Below are 21,003 nucleotides of genomic sequence, written 5' to 3' on the forward strand. Positions count from 1 at the left end.
TTTGGATTTGGCTCCACCTTCTGATGTGATAGGCGATGCGGGTGGTGCTGTGGTCTAAACCACTGAGCCTCTTGGGCTTGCCGATCAGAAGGTTCAAATCCCTGTGACAGGGTGAGCTCCCGTTGCTCGATCCCAGCTCCTGCCAACCTAGCAGTTCGAAAGCACGTCAAAGTAAGATAAATAGGTACCATTCCAGCAGGAAGGTAAACGGCATTTCACCAGAAGCGGCTTAGTCATGCTGGCCACATGACCTGGAAGCTGTCTGCGGACAAACGCCGGCTCCCTCGGCCTATAGAGCGAGATGAGCGCCGCAACCCCAAAGTCATCCGTGACTTGACTTAACAGTCAGGGGTCCCTTTACCTTTTACCTTCTGATGGGATGGAGTCCTCTGAAAGCCCCCTCCTTCTGCTGCCTTAACCAGCAGTGGGAAATCTGTGGTCCTCCAGTCATTGTTGGACTCCAGCTCCCATCAGCCCCAGCCAACATGACCAATGGTCAGGGGTGATGAGAGCTGTCGTTCAGCAACACCTGGCGGGCCACAGGTTCCCCACCCCTGCCCTAAACTCCAACCATGTAGCAGATTTTTAAAAATATCAAAGTTGGCAGCCCTATGCTACAGGGCTGACTCAAAAAATTCTCCTGAGCATCGTGTGCTTGCAATTAAATGAGCAACATAGCACAGAACCCTGACAGCGCTGCAGCTGTAGCAATTACCTGGCAGCAATTGCCAGAGCTGCAGCTGTGCTTTTTCAAGCCGCGAAGCTCATGGGAAATCGCAACTGGATTGCTGTCGGGTGGGACTTGTTCAACACAGCAAGGACGGCCAGAATGCATCCCAAATAACAGAGTCCAGCGGCACAAAACTAGCCCCAAGAGGGAAGGGTACATAAGCGAAGTCACACACAGTTTTGCTTTCCCAATAAATAATAGTGAGAAAGCGCCACCCCTGTGTCAGAGCAAAGGCCTCTCTAGTCCAACGTCTTATTTTGCCCACTGGCCAGCCAATGCCCGTGAGAATCTCACAAGAAGGTGTCACCCTACAATGGGGGTCTGGAAATATGCCAGTCCTCTTTAGCCAAATAAAGCGTCTCCACCCCCATCGCTCAGCCCAGACACTGAGGTCCAGCGCAGAGGGCCTTCTGGCGGTTCCCTCACTGCGAGAAGCCAAGTTACAGGGAACCAGGCAGAGGGCCTTCTCAGTAGTGGCACCCGCCCTGTGGAACGCCCTCCCATCAGATGTCAAAGAGAAAAACAACTACCAGACTTTTAGAAGACATCTGAAGGCAGCCCTGTTTAGAGAAGCTTTTAATGTGTGATGCATTACTGTATTTTAATATTTTGTTGGAAGCCACCCAAAGTGGCTGGGGAAGCCCAGCCAGATGGGCGGGGTATTAATTATTATTATTATTATTATTATTATTATTATTATTATTATTAACAGTATGTCATGGAAAGATCAGCTTCGTTGTAATTCCAAAAGCTGGACAGCAAATACAAGAGTTCAAGGCATCTATATAGCATTCTGAATACATGAAGCCCTCATGCCCATATCATCTCTGCAATATTATTGGTTACAGCAGTGGTTTTCAACCAGTGTGCTGTAGCACCCTGGGGTGCCTTTAATGATGGTCAGGGATGCCGCGGTCAACACTGTCCCTCCTTCCTTCCCTCCCTCCTCTGATGCCCTCTCGCGTTTCTGCCTCCAAAAGGCTTGCACGGCTGTTTGTTGCAGCAGCCCCGGCTACAAGCTCTGCAGGCAAATGGTCCTCTGGGGCTGGTCAGGGGGTGCTGGTTGCCAGGAGCTGAGGCAGCCTCGGAGTAAGCAAGCAAGCAAGCGGGCGAGGGAGCCCAGCCAGCCAGCCCTTGCTGTTGGGAACGGACAGGCAAGACCCATGACTCAGCTACACAGCTGCAAATTAAACGTTTTAAATGTGTTGTAAAGTGCAATATACAAATGCGTCACCAGATGGCGAGAGTGAGCTATGCAAAATTCAAAGTATTTTTCAAAACTTTTTTTTAAAAAAAGCATTTCCACAGCGTTTTTTAAATATGTGTGTAGATTCTTGTCCAGGCCCCTGTGGGACAGTGTGAGGAGGCACCTGTCTTTAGGGCAGGGGGGGGCAGCTCAGAGACCAGGGGCAGCAGCGGCGGCTGCCCAGAGGGCTCCCAAATAAAGGGTAAAGGGAAAGGAGGCTGAGGGAACACTCCACAAGGGAGTGTTCAAAAAAGGGTGAGAAGGTGACATAACTGGGGTCTTGAGCCCCACAGGGGTGCCGCAGAAAGAATGTAGTTGGTTAAGGGAGCTGTGGACTCAAAAAGGTTGAAAGAAAATAAAAAAATTCCTTCCAGTAGCACCTTAAAGACCAACTAAGTTAGTTCTTGGTATGAGCTTTTGTGTGCATGCACACTTCTTCATGCATGCACACGAAAGCTCATACCAAGAACTAACTTAGTTGGTCTTTAAGGACTGGAAGGAATTTTTTTATTTTGTTTTGACTATGGCAGACCAACACGGCTACCTATCTGTAAAAGTTTGAAAGGTTACAGCAACACGTGAACAGCTCTTGTCTGGCCTTCAAAATAGACATTCCGTATTTGGAGTTGTTTCGTACCTAAGAAACTCTCATTATCTTTATCAAGGTGTCATCCTCAATCATCTTCCAGCTGGCTCTGGTCAGCCTAATTGAATCTGTACCAGCCTCTCCTTTACCTGTCTGCATTCCTAAACTCTGTTAATGGGGCAGAGGGCCTTGGAGGCTCTCATTGCCTCTGATCATGGCACAGCTTTGGTTAACTGAAAAGCAAAAGAATACAGGAATACAGAGAAAAGGCACAATTCTGAACCGGGCAGTGGGGCCACCTATTTGGCTACATGGCTACAAAGGCAGTTACAGTGGTACCTTGGGTTAAGTACATGATTCGTTCTGGAGGTCCGTTCTTAACCTGAAACTGTTCTTAACATGAAGCACCACTTTAGCTAAAGGGGCCTCCTGCTGCTGCTGCGCCGCTGGAGCACGATTTCTTTTCTCATCCTGAAGCAAAGTTCTTAACCTGAAGCACTATTTCTGGGTTAGCGGAGTCTGTAACCTGAAGCGTATGTAACCTGAAGCATATGTAACCCGAGATACCACTGTGTTGTTGTTGTTGTTGTTGTTGTTGTTGTTGTTGTTGTTGTTATATTTGTACCCCGCCCATCTGGCTGGGTTTCCCCAGCCACTCTGGGTGGCTTCCAATGGAATACTAAAAACAAAATAAAACATCAAACATTAAAAACTTCCCTAAACAGTGCTGCCTTCAGATGTCTTCTGAAAGCCAGATAGTTGTTTATTTCCTTGACATCTGATGGGAGGGTGTTCCACAGAGAAAGCCCTCTGCCTGGTTCCCTGTAACCTCACTTCTCGCAGTGAGGGAATCGCCAGAAGGCCTTTGGAGCTGGACTTCAGTGTCCGGGCAGAACGATGGGAGTGGAGACGCTCCTTCAGGTATACTGGACTGAGGCCATTTAGGGCTTTAAAGGTCAGCACCAACACTTTGAATTGTGCTCGAAACGTACTGGGAGCCAATGTAGACCTTTCAGGACTGGGGTAATATGGTCTCGGCGGCCACTCCAAGTCACTAGACTGTGATGCCGTTAGACATTTTGATAATGATTCATTCATATACTGCCTCTTTCCCAAAGGCCTCCAAACTCTAGCAGAGTTTATGGTACCGTAGAATGCAATAAAATCCCATAAATCAAGAAGCAAGCAAAGCAACACAAGGCAGCCGAATCACAAACTGGAAGAGTCAAAAGAAAACCTTTGCCAGCTAAAAGATTAATGGATGATCTCACCAACCCTGTGCATCCCAACATATTTAGCGGCTAGACATCTAAGCAACTTACTGAGGTTACGGGACATTTTTAGTGGTGACTCCACATCTGTGCAATCCGTTGCCACCTAAGATTCACATAGTCCCAAACCCTGACGCCCTTTCAGGCATGCTGTTGAAACATTATTATTATTATTTTTAACTCAAGCCTTTCATCTTCAGTGAGAGTCTACTTGATCGGTGTTTCCCTGCTGGTGGCAAAACAAGAAAATAAAAGCTCTTGACTCACTTATCTTTGAGGTTTTCCTTACTGTTTACAGTATAAATTGGGGTTTCCCCCCCCAGTGATTTTTTAAAAAAAAGAAAGGGTTTTCACCATTTTTCAGAGCTCCCATGAATCGAAAAGCGGATTATAAATTTTCAAATTAAACAAATATGTGAAATAAAACTGAGTCAGCTTCTCACCCCAGGCTAATATCATCACAAAGCATCCTGCATTAATTGAGGCCCCACAGGGCAGTTGTGTTTACAAGCCAACACAATTTTTCATCGCTAACTGGATCATTAACACAACAATGTGTGAAGAATAGCGCTCTATGCAATTCAGTGTGTGCTGAAAATTACCTCAGAGGGCGTCAGCAGCCTCTCCTTTACCTCTGCCAGGATGAAGAAAATCATACCGTTGGCTACCAGCATCCCAGGATGAAGCTTGCCATGCATTATATATATATTTGAGACGAAAAGGTTAGAGGGATCAATTTATAATTTAATTAAGCTCAAACCTCTAGACTCTTTCCTTACAAGGTTAAAAATACAACTTTGCCTTAGACTCTCCAGGCACGCCATGTTTTATTTCAATCCATAATAAGTTAAATATTTATGTTGTTACTTGAGGGACAATCGTTTTTCACTCGATGCCCTCAGCAAAAGGCCCAAGTAAACAACTTTGCTGAACGCGGAGCTTCTTCCATTAAACATAAATAAATGTTTCCACATTTTCAGGTTTTTGGCCGAAACCTACTTCTTTTCTCACTCATACTGCTAGGACCTGGAGTCAGTCGATTTAACTGAGTGGCAGGAGAGCCAGACAAAAATGAAGGACTTCATGTGGTGGGTAACAACTTTGTGGAAGTTGCTGCCACAGAACGCAGCAATGGGCAGTGGTTTCAGTGGCATTGAAAGGGGATTAGATTAATTCATGAAAGACAACTGCAGATAGACTTACTAGCTCAGGGGTAGCCAATCTTCTGCTCTCCAAACGTTCTTAAACTCCAGCTCCCATCCACCCCAGCCATCATGGCCCAATGATCAAGGATGATGGCAGCTCTAGTCCAGCAGCATCTGGAGAGCAACACATTGGCTACTTGGGGTTGTTTCCAAAGCAATGCACAGCAGAACTTCTGTTTCCTCCTCTGCTGCCTGCCCACCAAATCTTGTCCAGATGGTCTTCTAATCCTCTGGAGCTGATGTCGAGGGTGCACAGGGAGATGCAGGAGAGAGGAGGGTGTTAATTATAATTGTTTAATTCTCACTGAAATGGAGAATGCCTAAATGTGTATTACTGAAGGCTTCATCATGGGGATTTTCCATGGGGCTATATTAAGCTCTCTGGGTTCCTAGATGGGTTGATACTTAATTGTTATTGTTCTCTGCTAGCTCTGACATAGTGTTTTTTGTTTTTTTGTTTTTTCTTTTAGCTCTGACATAGTGTTTAACCGTAGATCAGGTGACAAACGTATTTGGCTGCAAATCTCCATTTTGAAACCTGATCTCCATTTGCCACTTGATCTAGGTTAAACACTCACATGTTAGCTAGCAGAAAGCAGCAATAGTTACCGTACTTATCAACCCATCTAGGAGCTCAGAGACCACAATATACATCAGTGGAATTTCCCCACATTATAGCCTTCAGCAATACACATTTAGGTATTCCCCCATTTCAGTGTCAATTAAACAATTATGCTTAACAATGGAATCCCAGAATAATCACAGCTTTCATTGCGGGAGGCCAAGGCTGCACAAGGAAGAGTGGCAGCAAGCAGTGGTTCTTTGCAACACAGCATGAGAGGAGAATCTCCATGCCTGGCTGTTCAGAACATCCTTCCAGAGCAGTACCCAAGGGCAAATGTCCCATTTACCCAACTGGAAGAAAAAAACCTTCAGTCCTGCTCTTTGGAAAGACACCTGCTTTGGAGCTCCAAGGCTAAGTTTAAGGCAGGGCTCATTGCCTCCAGGAGAAAATGATTGTTAATCCCTTTAAAGAGCAACATGGCATTGCTTGATGGGCATTCTTCTTCTCCAGGGGAGACATGGCGAGAGGTCTGATGGCAACATTTTATTTTTCCTTTCTCATTAGCTGCTTTATGCCAAAGCTGGCCGTGTTTTTGTGTGTGGGAGAAGCTACTTTTGGGCACGCTGCCTTATTAGCGACAAAATTATTTGTGTTTCTCTTCTCTTTGCAGAGCTGGCCGCCAAGAGGTGTTTGTGCATGATCGCTTCCCCACTCAATTTGTTATTGTAATTGCTCCCATTGCCATTTTTAAAATTAAGCAAATAAAAGCCAAGATTGGTACCTGGCGTAGCAGTGATCAGAGCAATAGAACAGGAAGGCATAAACTTGGAGATGTTAATTCAAGGTTGCCTGTTATAGCCAGAACAGGCTATAAATAACCAGATAAGATGGGGGGGAATGCCCTTAAACCTCAGAAGAAATTCATTCTTTTGTTTTCAGAACATTAGGGAGGTTCTTTTTCCATTTTTCTCCCTCTGTGTTGATATCCTTGATTGAGAGCAGTCAAAGCAAAGCCAGAACTTCACTCTTGAAACTGGAAAAAGCTGCACAGAATGCTAATTCTTTTATCAGTCTTTTCACACGTGGAGCATCAAAACCGAAAACCGGCAGCATCTGAGGCATTACATTCCCTATTTTCCTGCTGTGAACCCTTTGCCAGAATTAAAACCACCTTGGCATCCAGCGCTGGAAACCCATCAGATCCTGGCTCCCTCTTCAAACAAGTTCCAAGGAAATTGTTGAAATGGCTGAGATTAAGGAAGTACCTGGTGACCAATATGTTATGATCCTGTGATGGCCAGTTATAAGCAAAGATCCACAGTGGATTATTCAGTCGACCAGCTGAACGCTACTAACTTCAGAATAATAGCAGCTTTTTGATAACCACAGAACAAAAGTGGGCCATGAAATGCTTCCCTTCCAAGTACTCAGAGTACAACAACAACAACAATGTCATTAATTATATGCCGCCCATCTGACTGGCTTGCCCCAGCCACTCTGGGCAGCTCCCAACAGAATATTAAAAACACAATAAAACATCAAGCATTAAAAACTTCCCTGAACAGGGCTACCTTCAGATGTCTTCTGAACCTCAGATAGTTGTTTATTTCGTTGACATCTGATGGGAGGGTGTTCCACAGGGCAGACACAACTTCTTGCAGTGAGGGAACCACCAGAAGGAGCTGGACCTCAGTGTCTGGACTGGACAATGGGGGTGGAGATGCTCCTTCAGGTATACAGGACTGAGGCTTTTTAGGGCTTTAAAGGCCAGCACAAACACTTTGAATTGTGTTTGGAAACGTACTGGGAGCCAATGTAGATCCTTTAACGCAAAGGAGTATTTACTTGGACACCAATATAGGGCTATTTAGTTTAGAGAAAAAGTAAGAGGTGACATAAGTTTATAAAATTATACATGGCATGGAGGGAATGCATTATTTTCTCCTGCTGATAACAATGGCACTAGTTGGCCTCTGTGAGAACAGGAATCTGGACTAGATGGGCCATTGGCCTGATCCCAGAGACTCTTCTTATGGGTCCAAGGACAAGAGAGCCACCCAAGTGTGTCCCCATGTGCAACATCTTCCCCTTGATCTCAGTGGAGGGAGTAGGGATGGGCATATGAATTTACGCCTTCCATTGAAGTGAATGGGGAAGGACCATATACCCCACTCAGTAGCCAGAGCTAACTTGGGTGCATCTACCCATTCAGGACCAAACGAGACCATGATGATAAACCACATGGTTGTCCCTTGAATGTTTGCTTTTTCTTTATCAAACACTTGCCATGGGCAAAGTGGACCATGGTTCACTTTACCCATGAACGTGGCACTAATCCAGATCACACACACACACACACACACACACTGTTCTTCTTATAGTGAAGAAGAAACTCTGCAAGGGCCAATAATGTGATTGTGAGCAATCATTTCTTTGAGTAAAATCTTACCATAGGATCCTTACCATAGGAACTAATGCCAGTGTACTGGAAGAAGCAAAGATCACCAGTGTCGAAGCAATGATTCTTCAGCATCAACTTAGTTGGAGTGGTCATGTTGTGCTGATGCCTGATTATCGTCTTCCAAACCAACTACAGTGGTACCTCGGGTTACAGACGCTTCAGGTTACAAACTCTGCTAACCCAGAAATAATACCTCGGATTAAGAACTTTGCTTCAGGATGAGAACAGAAATTGCACAGTGGCGGCGCAGCGGCAGCAGCAGGAGGCCCCCATTAGCTAAAGTGGTACCTCAGGTTAAGAACAGTTTCAGGTTAAGAACGGACCTCCAGAACGAATTAAGTTCTTTTTAAAATAATAATAATAATTTTTATTAACCGACCAATCAAATCAAATCACATCACATAAATTCTGAATTACAAAGCCGAATTTTAAATTTTTGTTGAGGGGACCCATATTTCAAGTTCCGAAGGGGGATTCCGATCATCTTCTTGCTACTGCGTTAATGTCCAAATCAGTCCAAATAATGTTCATAATTCTATCCAATCTTATCTTGCTGTTTCCACATCTCATCTTGTTCGTATATTTTTTTTTCCTTTATGATCTCTTCTGATGATCTCCTTAAGCTGATAAGCACCAGTTATAATCCTGTGTGAATTTTTCCATTCGTCCAATCCTCATATCAAGATGGTTTCCATATATCATCGCTTTCATAAATAACATCGCTCTTTCCATCTCACAGATCTGTCGCTCTTAAGTCCCTCTGAGGAGTCTCACCCACAATATAAAAGCAGCTCTATTCCTCCTCCCAGACTTGAGTCCTCCGACAGAACTTGCCAACATGGCGACGGTATTTTTTACTGCGTCATTCCAAAGCTCTTATACTTTCCACGGTCTTCTTAAAACATGCTTTGGTTAGAAAGTTATCTCCACAGAGTCATAAATCCACAGTTTAAGTCATTAAAACGGCATTTCTGACTTGTGACTTGTGGGGGGGGGGGGAATTCTTGATTAATCACATAGAGAAAAGAAAGGAAAGTTTTTTTCCCCTCCCCCATCCAGTCCCTTTGCCATACCGAGCCTTGGCGAGTCTTCTCACGATTTATTCTTGTTCCTCCGACTCGTCTTGTTTTTCAGAGATCTCTTCAGTTAGCAGTCTTTACTCCCCCTCCTTCCTTGAAATATGTGCATTCGCTTCCTCCTAATTGTTTCTTTTGAAGTTATTGCAGCTAGAGGCGCGGATCAGAGACAGCGTCCAGGAGCGCCGAAATCCGCACAAGGGCATTCTGCCTAGTGCCCCCACCCCCACAAATTCAGGGGTGGTATAGGGCACAGCAGGCAAGGGCAGCCCCCCCACAGACTTGGAGGGGGTAGGGAGGCTATTTACTCCCATCACAGCCTCCTAATTACCTTGTGCGGGTCGGAGAGATGTTATTGTCAGCCATCTTCCGATGCGCCCCCTAGTGGCCCCTGTGCAGAACGAATTAAGTTCTTAACCCGAGGTACCACTGTACTGTATTCCGAACTTAAAAATGGAAAACATAATGCCAGTGGTAAACAAAAGAGGTTTAAAGACCCTCTCAAGGCAAATCTTAAAAAATGTAGTATAAATGCTGACAACTGGGAAACACTGGCCTGTGAGTGCTCCAATTGGAGAACAGTCTTTACCAAAGGTGTCGTGGGCTTTGAAGATGCTCAAACTCAGGATGAAAGAGAGAAACGTGCTAAGAGGGAGGCACGCTTGGCAAATCCACACTGTGATCAACTCCCACCTGGAAACCGCTGTCCCCACTGTGGAAGGATGTATGGATCCAGAATTGGCCTCCACAGTCACTTACGGACTCACTGTTAAAACCGTGTTTATGGAAGACAAACTTACTCGGCTATGAGTGATTGCCAAAGATTTAAGGAACTATGCAAGGGCCAATAATGTGATTGTGAGCAATCATTTATTTGAATAAAATTTTACCATAGGATCCTTTTTGGATATTCTGCCTTACACTGCATTTGGAGGACCCCCCCCCCTCTTTCTCTGTGTGTGTGGGGGTGTGTGTGTGTGTACACCCACATGTTTCCCTCCAGATATTTCTGGACTACAACTCCATTGCTCATGGAGTCCATTTCTGGACTACAACTCCATTGCTCATGCTGGTGGGGGGTGATGCAAATTAAGAGTCCAACAACATCTGCAGGTCACAGATTCTCCTCTCATAATAGAAATTATATCTATCTGCACATAGATATCTAGTGCATTTCTACATGGGAACTAGTACAGTAAAAATAGTATTATTAGCTAAGTTTTACTCAAAGTAGAACCAGTGAAATTAGAAAACGTGATTAAGTTAGGTCCATTAATTTCAACGGGACTATTCCACTCAGTAAACCTGAGTTGAATAACACTCATTATACGGGCATGTGCCATGAATATATCTGACACCTTGTACAAAACAATATCCAGCTTATTACGGTGCGTGACAACCCCTCCCCGTTGCTAGAAAGAAGAACCAGGAAACAATGTGGGAGAACAACTACTCTGTTAATCAACACAGAAAATGTTAAATCCTAATGTTAGAAACATTTGTGCCACCTTGCTGGAAAGGATATTCTCTTTAATAAGCAACTTTTGGATGTTCATGGGCAAAAACCAAAGATTTATTTTATTTTTATTTCTTGCTTTAAATGTCATTTATTTTCATCACAGTGATGACTTGTCAGAATGCACTCCAGGCGCATCTCACCATCCCCCCCCCCTCCAATGAAGATAAATGCCAAGCTGAAATAAACAGATGAGAGAATATATTTAGAAATTGGACGTTTAGCAATACAGCTTTTTGCTTTTTTTAAAAGGCTGGTTGTTGTGGGGGAGGCTAAGAGAAATGTAAGAGCAAGTTATTTACTGTAGATCTTCAGAAACGAAATCTTGTTATGATGGCAATTATCTAGATTAGCACATGCAAGGCAGAATTACGCATTCATCTATCACATGCTCAAGGAGGATACATAGGACAACCAGGCAATGTTCTGTTGAGATGCTTATTGCAGCGTAATGGTATCATTCACTTTTAGACCATTCCCAATGTCATTGTGCTTTGAAGCACCAAGTGGCTAATCATGTTGCTGGCTAGGGATGTGGAACCTCCAGTTTGCAAGCCAGATTTGGCCTAGCATGTGTCCTGATGGGCCTGAGGCAACTTCTCCCAAACCACGCCCATCTGTCCCACACCTTAAGTCATATGTGAGGCAGATAGAAACATAGAATTGTAGAGTTGGAAGGGACGCTGAGGGTCATCAACCCCCTGTAAAGTAGGTATCTCAACTCGCGGTCCCCCAATTTGAAACCGTGCTAGCTCCCGCTTAGCTTTGCAAATGTGCTAGCAGTTTTATTGCTGCATCACCAGGAAGATGCCCTGGTGGTGCAGCAATAAAATTGAGGTGCGGCTGAATTGGCTACATAACCTGTGGAGAACTCAATCACATCAGCCAGACCGTGCTGAAAGGAGGCTTGGAGTCACTGTCAGTGGGAAGACTGTGAAAAGTTGAAGGATGCTTTGCAAGCCCTGTGTGGTGCTCTGAAAGTCTTGGCGATCATCAAATGTTAATGAATATAAAATTACGCATGGCCTGGGAAGAGTGAGCAGGGGGAAGGTTTACTCCCCGTGTCATAATTCTAGAACTTGTGGACACGAAGCTGAACGCTGGAAGATTTCAGGGCAGATAAAACAAAGTACTACTTCATAAAGGTAAAGGGACCCCTGACCGTTAGGTCCAGTCGTGACTGACTCTGGGGTTGCGGCGCTCATCTCGCTTTATTGGCTGAGGGAGCCGGCGTACAGCTTCCTGGTCATGTGGCCAGCATGACTAAGCCGCTTCTGGCGAACCAGAGCAGAGCATGGAAACGCCGTTTACTTTCCCGCCAGAGCGGTACCTATTTATCTACTTTCACTTTGACGTGCTTGTGAACTGCTAGGTTGGCAGGAGCAAGGACCGAGCAATGGGAGCTCACCCCGTCGCAGGGATTCAAACTGGCAACCTTCTGATCGGCAAGTCCTAGGCTCTGTGGTTTAACCCAGCACAGCTAAAACTAGGGAACTTGCTCCACCAGGTGTCAAGAGATGAACACCAACTTGGATGGCTTTAAGAGAGGATTAGACAAATTCACAGAGGGCTATCAAAGGCTAGCAGCCATGATGGCTCTGCTCTTCTTCCTGTTGGCATGCATGCAAGGAAACGGGGGCAATTGGCAGGTCCCCACCTGGCTCGGCCCACCGGCCGGTGTGCCCGGCGAACTCCAGTCCTTGGTGCAACATAAATCTGCAACACAGACTTTAGAAGACTGTGAACGCTATTCAGCAGAGAAAACGCTGCACAAACAGAAGTGGCACGAGAGGCTGTGCGAGCATATTAACAAGCAGCTTTATTCAGCGTAGATCAGGACAAAAGGAAACATATCTGATCTCCTTCGTGTCCTAAGCAAAAGCTATACACAAAACGGAAGTTCCCAGCAAGCTGTGCTGGAATGTAAACAGACATGTGACATGCTACAATTCCACACGCCTGTTCCTTAAGGTGGAATGGAATTCTCAACACTTCCATGGTCAGAGGCAGCAGTGCTTCTGAAGGCCAATTGCTGGAAACCACAGGAGGAAGTTGTCTTGTATTCAAGTCCTGCTTGATGGTTTCATGCATTTGATTGGCCAATTGGGAACAGGATGCAGGACTCAGATGTACCACCGGCTTGATCCAGGAGGCTCTTTTTATGATCACCTGGAGTCTTTGTGATGTCAACACCCGCCACCTGCCAAATTTGGCCCGTGAAGGATAGAGGCAAGGACCTGGCCCATGGGGCAAATAAGGTTCACCACCACGGTCGTCTCTTTTTTATTTTTCACAATCCAAGGCAGGGAAGCCTAGCCCAGCAATAAAAGCTAATGCTAGTGTCAAGGAGCAGATATGGAAACGCCCCCACCTGATGTAGACACCACTGAATGGAGGGTATGAATTGATAAAAGCAGGTATGGCAAACCTGCGGCCTTCTAGATGCAGTTGGACTACCAGTCCCATCTTCCCCGATCACTGGCTGTATTGGCAAGAGCCGATGTGAAGTTTGGGTCTGCCAACATTTGGGGCTAGCATAAAGCATTGAGGTTTTATATGTGCCGAGTGGCTGGCTTCCAGCACATTTATTATTATTAAATGCAAACTTTCTTATTTCAGGCAGTGGGCCAGCCTCACCAATGAAAAAACGGAGAAATGTGGACCCAGGGTGGTGCTTTCAAACACCAAGTAAAAAATGGGCATTCTGCAATTTCCCCCCCAGAAAATGAAATACTGCAAGTACATTTGCCTGCCTAATGCTCACAACTCTACCATATAATATCCCAATTTCCTCCACTGAATATAAGCAGAAACCATCCTTTTCAAAGATGACAGCACCTCTGAAATATACCACCGTGGGCCATGTTTTGTAAAAAGAGGGGGGAAAGGTCTTTCACTGCAACCAAATGCTATTTTCCTCCGTAACTGAAAAGCCACTGAATGAACTGCCGGTGAATGCCACTGAATGAATTGCCGGTGCCTTCAGTCCTCAGTACCTTCTTTGGATGAATTACCAGAGTAAATAAGCACACCAAAGGAAGAAAATCTCATCGGCACACAGGGCTGACAGTCAAGTGACACTTGGACACTCTCAACAGCAGCACAATTTCAGCTGCGAGGCTTTGATGGCTCTGCATTCAGTGCAAATGTACTCCAGAAAGTCGGGGGGGGGCAGAAATTAGAACAAGTAGCTTTTCCTTCTCTCTGCTTGAAGAAAACAGCAAGGTGCAGCCTGTATAATGGATGATTTCTTACCTCGGAGCCTGTGGAAGAGTTGGGCTCTTCCTTTGCAGAAGAAGGGATTTTACCCTTCGAATCAATCCAAACTAAGGCTGTGATCCAACTCATGAGTAAGTTTCATGGAAATTAGTGAGATTTATTCTGATGTTGACATGCACAGGATCAGGCTGTAAGAGCCACCTTTGATGTTATATTTCCTCCCACAAAGTAAGATGTCTAGTGTAGTGTGTGTGTGCACGTTTTGATGCCACCAGAACTTTCAGTCTCCCAACGATACCGTAGGCTGAGGACAGTACTACTACTACTACTACTACTAATAATTTATTATTTATACCCCGCCCATCTGGCTGGGCCTCCCCAGCCACTCTGGGCGGCTTCCAAAAGAATATTAAAATACTATGATACATCAAACATTAAAAGCATCCCTAAATGTACTTGGGGTATAGTTGCGGTCATAGAAAGCCATCTTATACTGAGTCCGACCAATTGGTCCATCTACCCAGACTGGCAGCGGTTCTCCAAAATTCAGATGGAGGTCTATCCATCCTTGGGAGATACCAGGGATCGAACCTGGAAGCTTCTGTACGCTCTACCAGTGAAGTGTTGCCCTTTCCCGAAATTATTCAGCTGGAATGACGAAGAAAACTTCCGGTGACAACCAGGAGTGTATATTTATTCAAAAGAACTGTGAGCTCCATTCCATTCTGGTGCTCAAAACAGCTCCACCATCCAGGCCCTATTCTTCCATTTTAGAAAGCTACTTTTACTTGATTTGCAGTATTGCCTGCACTGTAATTTCCCCCTTTCCTTTACCCACCTGTAGTTCTCACTCAGTCAATATTGTAAATCAGGGGTGAGTGGGGAAATCTCAGGCCAGGGGGCCAAAAGCAGTCCTCCAGGCCACTGTATCTGGCCCTCAGAACCTTCTCTAGTCATGTTCCACCCCAGGCCGTGCCCCTCACTGTTCCCTCGAGTGTTTTTGTTTGTGGCTGGAGAGCGTTCTTGAACTGTGGTTATGCCTCTTGCCTACTGCAGGGACCTCAGCTGTCGCTCTACCTATTTTTTCCTCTGGCCCCTGGAAAGTTTCCCAGGAGGAAACTAAAATGGCTTCTCCATCCCCGTTGTAAACTGCTGAACTCACAGAGTCTCAACACAGATGTAATAAGGCATGGGAGAACATTTCTAGCAATAGTGAGCACCATGTCCAATTCTGTTTTCCTGCTGTTGCTTATTTAAATATTTCTATATGCAGCGGAAATAAAACAAGGAGTAACAGTTCAAACCATGATGCATTGCATTTATTTAAGGGCAACCATTTCAAAATTAGAATACCATAGAAAATTTTCAACATACCCACAACCCGTCATAGGAGAAAACTACTCAATAAGTAACATGCAGTCCTAGCTGGGAAATAACAATTTGTTCTGGTCTCCAGTATTTAACATGGCACCTGCCATTGTGAGAAACAGGATGTGGCATCACCTCCTTTGGCAATGGCCTTTGACTGAGTGCAACTGTGCACTTCCAACTTTAGTTCAAATGGCTCCTTGTTTAGATTTTCTCATGTCACGCAACTAGCTTTGTTTGGGAAAGGATTTCGTTCACATAGCTGTTGTTTTTTGCCCCGACTTCATCTTTCAGCTGCTTCAGTTTGGTTCTGATGTCCTCCTCAGACATGTCCGCCAGTGGCAATGCTTTCACATTAGAAAGGAAATCCTTGATTATTTTTTCACCTTCCTAGAAAGGAAAAGAATGCAAAACTCTCAGTGATGAAATAAGCTAAACTTCCTGGTTTTGGTGGAGATGCCTCAGGGAGCTCAAAGTAGTATCAGTTTTCTGATAAATGACATAGAGAGACAGGTAAGGTAAAGGTAAAGGACCCCTGGATGGTTAAGTCCAGTCAAAGGCAACTATGGGGTGCAGCACTCATCTCATTTTTCAGGCCGAGGGAGCTGGCATTTGTCCACAGAAAGCTTTCTGGGTCATGTGGCCAGCATGACTAAACCACTTCTGGCACAATGGAACACCGTGACGGAAAGTAGAGCACACAGAAACACTGTTTACCTTCCCGCCGCAGCGGTACCTATTTATCTACTTGCACTGGTGTGCTTTCCAACTGCTAGGTTGGCAGAAGCTGAGACAGAGCGACAGGAGCTCATCCCATCATGTGTATCTCCTGTCTCATCCCTTGAGACAGGAAGGCAGGCAGAGTATACTATGCACCCTATAAGTCATGTTCTTTTGTGGGCACCATTCCAGGGGCAGTGGCATCACTTAAGAGGTTCTTGTTGACAAATCCTTATCTAAATCTTGTAGATACATTATAGAAAAGTGGGAAAGAACTGATTTCAACAAGCGTATGACAGTTAGCAAACCTGCTTCTCTTTGTAGAAGTTCCTGGCTGGTGGCTCTTCCTCCTCGGCCTGTGGATTTCCAATGGTCTGGAACTCCCCCAACTCCAAGGCCTTTGTCTTGGCATTCTCTATCACATGCTTGGGAAAAGCAGCTAGCTCTGCCACGTGGATGCCAAAGCTCTGGTCGCAAGGCCCTGGAAGAAGCATCACTGGGGTCAGTCCTCAAAAGCTGAAAGCACAACCTGGTGCATCTGATTCCATGCTGCTTATTTCAAAAAGAGGGGGGACTGACTGCCTGAAAAGTGATGTCCGGGTCAAACTCAGCCCCAATTTCTAGCAGTTAAACATAATCCTGCGTGAGCTGGGGAAATCTGAAACTCAGGCTGGGTCAGGGGGTTTCAAACACCATAAAAGTGAACATTGCTAAGAAGCAGCAAGTTATCAACATGGGACAAGAGTACGAAAGGAAAATGTCCATTTGGGGTTGCAAAAGCATCGTGTGTCAACCATTAAAAGTAATTTGCGGGGGCCACAAATTGGAAAGGATTCAGAGGACAGGAATGGAAAAGGGTACCGCAATATGTACATATCCAGCCCAGAGCCAAGCAATGTTGGGACACCCCCAAAAGAGGAGTAGCTTGGAAACTTCCATTTAAAGTTAACGGTGGCTTCCTGTGTCATTCAAATCAGGAACAGTGGCTAACATTAACCATGGCTGCTTCAACAAGCCAGTTTCTCGAAGTCCAGTGGTGCCCCGCAAGACGAATGCCTCGCAAGACGAAAAACCCGCTAGACAAAAGGGTTTTCCGTTTTGGAGGCGCTTCGCAAAACAAATTTCCTATGGGCTTGCTTCGCAAGACGAAAATGTCTTGTGAGTTTTTCCGACTTCCCCCCCTTTTTTCTAAGCCGCTAAGCCGCTAAGAGCGCTAATCCGCTAAGCCGTCAATGGGCTTGCTTCGCAAGACGAAAAAACCGCTAGACGAAGAGAATCACGGAACGGATTATTTTTGTCTTGCGAGGCAGCACCACTGTAGTTTAAAGCAGGTTTCTTTGAAACCAATCAGCTAGTGCGGTTAACCAGTTTGCCCTCCAGGTGACATGACAGGCTGCTAACTAAAAGTGAAAGCTTCCAAACTCCTCTTCCTGGCCAGGTGGAGGGGTTGGGGAGCACATGAGTCCAGGAGGCGGCTATGGTTGTTCACAATACACTAAACTAGGGCCAGGGAATCTATGGCTCACCAGGTGTTGTTGAATTCCAATTCTCATAATCCCTGACCACTGGCTAAGTGAGTTGGAGTCCAACAATGTCTGGAAGGCCATAGGTTTTTCACAACGCCAACCTTCCCCCATGTGGTGCTTTCCAACTTCCATCAGCTCCAGCCAGCTGGGCCAACAGGCAGGGATGATGGGAGTTGTAGTCCCAAACATCTGGAGCGCATCAGGCTAGTGAAGCCTGCTCTACAGTAAACAGGGTGGATTTGTTCCAGGTATCTGAAGCGAGCCTCACCATTTTTCACACGATACAGCATCGTCAGCGTGTCCTCTGTGGTTAGCGCTGTGACGTGCAAGTTATTCACGGTGGGAATCTCGTCAGCAAGTGCGGTCAGTTCGTGAAAATGAGTGGCAAACATACAAAACGCTCCAATTTTGCTGGCAATATATTCTGAGATTGCCCAGGCCAATCCAAACCCATCATAGGTAGATGTTCCTCTCCCAAGCTCGTCAATGATTACCAATGAGTTTTCTGTTGCAATCCTAAAATCAGAGGCAATAAAGTTGTCAAAAGCTTCAAAACTAAACAGGCAAACTACACCACTGGCCCCTGAACAATCAAGGATACACCAATGCTATTTCCTCAAGACTCCTCTCTTTTAAGAGCCTCCTCCAGATAACATTCCCTCTATTTCCAAAGTTTAGAGGCGAGTGTGGACTCCTGTGTAGCCCAAACACTCCAAAAGTACTTCAGGGACTGAGGGTGCTCAGTAGCCAAAGAATGTAAATGTCTGAATTTCATGGGAGGGAGGATGAAGAACCTACACGTGGAATGGAGTGTCCTGGAAAGGGTACTGATATCTGACTATGAGACTGAACAGGAACACATGACACTGAAATATGTTGCTGTAGATCGCATTTGTTCCCAATAATACTGAACTAAAACGGCAAACAACTTGGAAGCAAAATGAGCCCGTTGTTTTCTTCCTATGTTTGGAGACTTCTGAGATTCTCAAAAATATACTATTCCGGTTGCTGTGGCCAGTCTCAGAGATTATCTGTCCTGTGCCCAAAACAGATCACAAGCACTGTGGGTAGTGGGGTCACTAAGCTTGTAGAAACACTTGGGGCTTCTGGCGAGCAAGGCTTGCAAACGGAGGTCTTACCTAAGGATGGCTGACGTCTCCAACATTTCCGCCATGAAGGTAGACACGCCTTTCAGCTGGCTGTCTCCAGCTCCTACCCGAGCCAGGATGCAATCGACAATGCTTATCTCTGCAGAGTCACATGGCACAAAACAGCCAATCTGGGCCATGAGAACAATCATCCCTGTCTGGCGGATGTAGGTGGATTTCCCTCCCATGTTTGGTCCTGCAGAGCAAGTAGCAGCAGGAAATTAAGCAGCATTTCAAGCAGGAGGAGTAAAGGTCTTCTTGACAACCTAATATGCAACTTCAGTTTAACATACTGTGCTGTTTTTTATTTTAAACCACTTAGTATTTCAAAAATCTGTATGCGGCTTACACTGTACATGATATAAAAATTGTATCTATTGAAGCAAAATGAAACCGAAAACCAACAAAACAACATTAAAAAAAGGTACCCCTGCCCGTACGGGCCAGTCTTGCCAGACTCTAGGGTTGTGCGCTCATCTCACTCTAGAGGCCGGGAGCCAGTGCTGTCCGCAGACACTTCCGGGGTCACGTGGCCAGCGTGACAAGCTGCATCTGGCGAGCCAGCGCAGCACACGGAACGCCATTTACCTTCCCGCTGGTAAGCGGTCCCTATTTATCTACTTGCACTTAATTGTGCTTTCGAACTGCTAGGTGGGCAGGAGCTGGGACCGAAAGACGGGAGCTCACCCCGCCGCGGGGATTCGAACCACCGACCATGCCATCGGCAAGTCCTAGGCGCTGAGGTTTTACCCACAGCGCCACCCGCGTCCCTAAAAAACAACATTAATTCTAATTAAATACAGCTATTCTTCAATGTCCTTCTTTATTAACTTTTGATTAATTATCATATTCATAAGCTGTTCTACTTTGTCAGTGAGTGAGCGACACCACCACTAATGCAACCATGGCTGTTCCATCTGCATTTTATGAAAATCACTTCCACTGATTTGCATATTGGGTCAGTTTTGCACTGGTTGTCAGTCAGACTTCAAACTTGGAAGCTGGAACGTTAAGGCTTGCCTGAAGATTGCTTCCCCATTTCAAATCAAAACACCCACCTAAATGCAGAACGCTCGTCTGCATAAATTATTATAGGCTCACTTCTTCTGTGTTTTGAGGCCAGGATACAGACTTACTTTAAAAGCATCCTCATAAATAAAACGCACGCACACATACAACAGAGAAGATGGAGGCAAGAGGGGAAACAGGCATGGCATATAAACGAAGTTTTTACCGGTAATGATATGGAACATCTGCTTGCCCTTCTCAAAGGTCACATCGTTCGGGATGAAGGAAACGTCATCTTGAACTTCAATGCAGGGGTGTCTAGAGGCTTGCAGCACAATCCTCCCTGTCCCCTTTTCCAGAATTGTTGGGCGTACGTATGGGGTTGGCGCTGCATTTGACGCATGAGCAAAACTGACAATAGCATCCAGCTGGGCTATGACATCACTCAGGATCTGTATGGGCTCCTTATACCCTGTTGGAAAAGCACAGGCTCAATGCAGCTTCCCGCTTTGCAGAAATCTAAAAGGAATCCAGACGTTAATCTGGCACTGCCACCCGCTTCTATCAACTTCTACCATCCTAGCACACAATGAGAATTCTAGCTGGTGATGTGATAAGCCAACTTGCAGGTGAGAACATAGAACACTTTTCTTTTTTTTTGCATTTCAATACCCCACTGTGGGGGCGGGGGCGGGGTCAATTGGGGTCCTGGCTTCATGGTTGCAGGTGCAGCCGTCTGTTATGGAATATCCTTGAATCTCAGTGAACTGTGTTGCTGTCTGCCCTGGCTGAGTGGTCCATCTCCCTGGAGGCTCAGTGTCCACACAGGAATCCGCATTATACAAGATCCTATCAACGGTCCATCTAGCTGAGTACTGGCTGGCAGCTGCTCTCCAGGGTTTCAGACAGGGGACGTTCCCTGTCCTATCTGGAGATGCCAGGTTCTGAATCTGAGTCCTTCTGCATGCAAAGCAGATGCTACACCTCTCCCTTACCACTTTCATTTCACTTTTTAAAAAACCCAGCCAGTCTAAATAGCCACACCTATTTCACTACATTAAAAAAGGACACATAAACCACCGTGGCACAAGTCTAGGTAGTGTGTATGGAAGTCCTGGGCTGCCCAGACGACGAGACCCGCCCCCCTCGGCCTCACTGGGGTGGTCCAAATGAAAGCAGAGCAATATGTTTGGACCAGCTTGGCTGCAGGAGTTGCCGGAAGGCACATCCAACTGTCATGGGGACTCCACTTTGGATTTGTGCAGGGCTTACTCTTTAACCTTTTCTTCTCCCAAAGATGTCCCACAAGCTAGCAGGTACAGGTTGTTCCTCAGGGTTTGCTCCCAAAGCCTTTCTCA

The 21,003-nt window shown here is 45.7% G+C and overlaps 1 protein-coding gene and 1 long non-coding RNA gene across 2 annotated transcripts in view; one reads left to right on the top strand and one right to left on the bottom strand.

Moving 5' to 3' along the window:
* The first annotated feature begins 4,376 nt into the window (after positions 1–4,376).
* Positions 4,377–7,159, top strand: LOC307212815. The gene is made up of 2 exons (XR_013837245.1): positions 4,377–4,555; positions 6,274–7,159. It is a non-coding gene; the product is annotated as an uncharacterized lncRNA (long non-coding RNA).
* An 8,013-nt stretch (positions 7,160–15,172) lies between these two features.
* The window catches only part of MSH2 (mutS homolog 2), a 51,672-nt gene continuing 45,841 nt past the window's right edge, over positions 15,173–21,003 (bottom strand). The window contains exons 12-16 of the mRNA XM_079968556.1: positions 19,872–20,117; positions 18,629–18,833; positions 17,758–18,005; positions 16,272–16,444; positions 15,173–15,633 (exon numbers count right to left, since the gene is read on the bottom strand). Of these exons, the coding sequence (XP_079824682.1) occupies positions 15,463–15,633; positions 16,272–16,444; positions 17,758–18,005; positions 18,629–18,833; positions 19,872–20,117 (1,043 nt within the window). The 3' untranslated portion in view covers positions 15,173–15,462. The remainder of the gene's footprint in view (positions 15,634–16,271; positions 16,445–17,757; positions 18,006–18,628; positions 18,834–19,871; positions 20,118–21,003) is intronic.

The sequence above is a fragment of the Podarcis cretensis genome (genome assembly GCF_951804945.1).
Source record: "Podarcis cretensis genome assembly, chromosome: 3".
In the NCBI taxonomy this organism is placed as follows: Eukaryota; Metazoa; Chordata; class Lepidosauria; order Squamata; family Lacertidae; genus Podarcis; species Podarcis cretensis.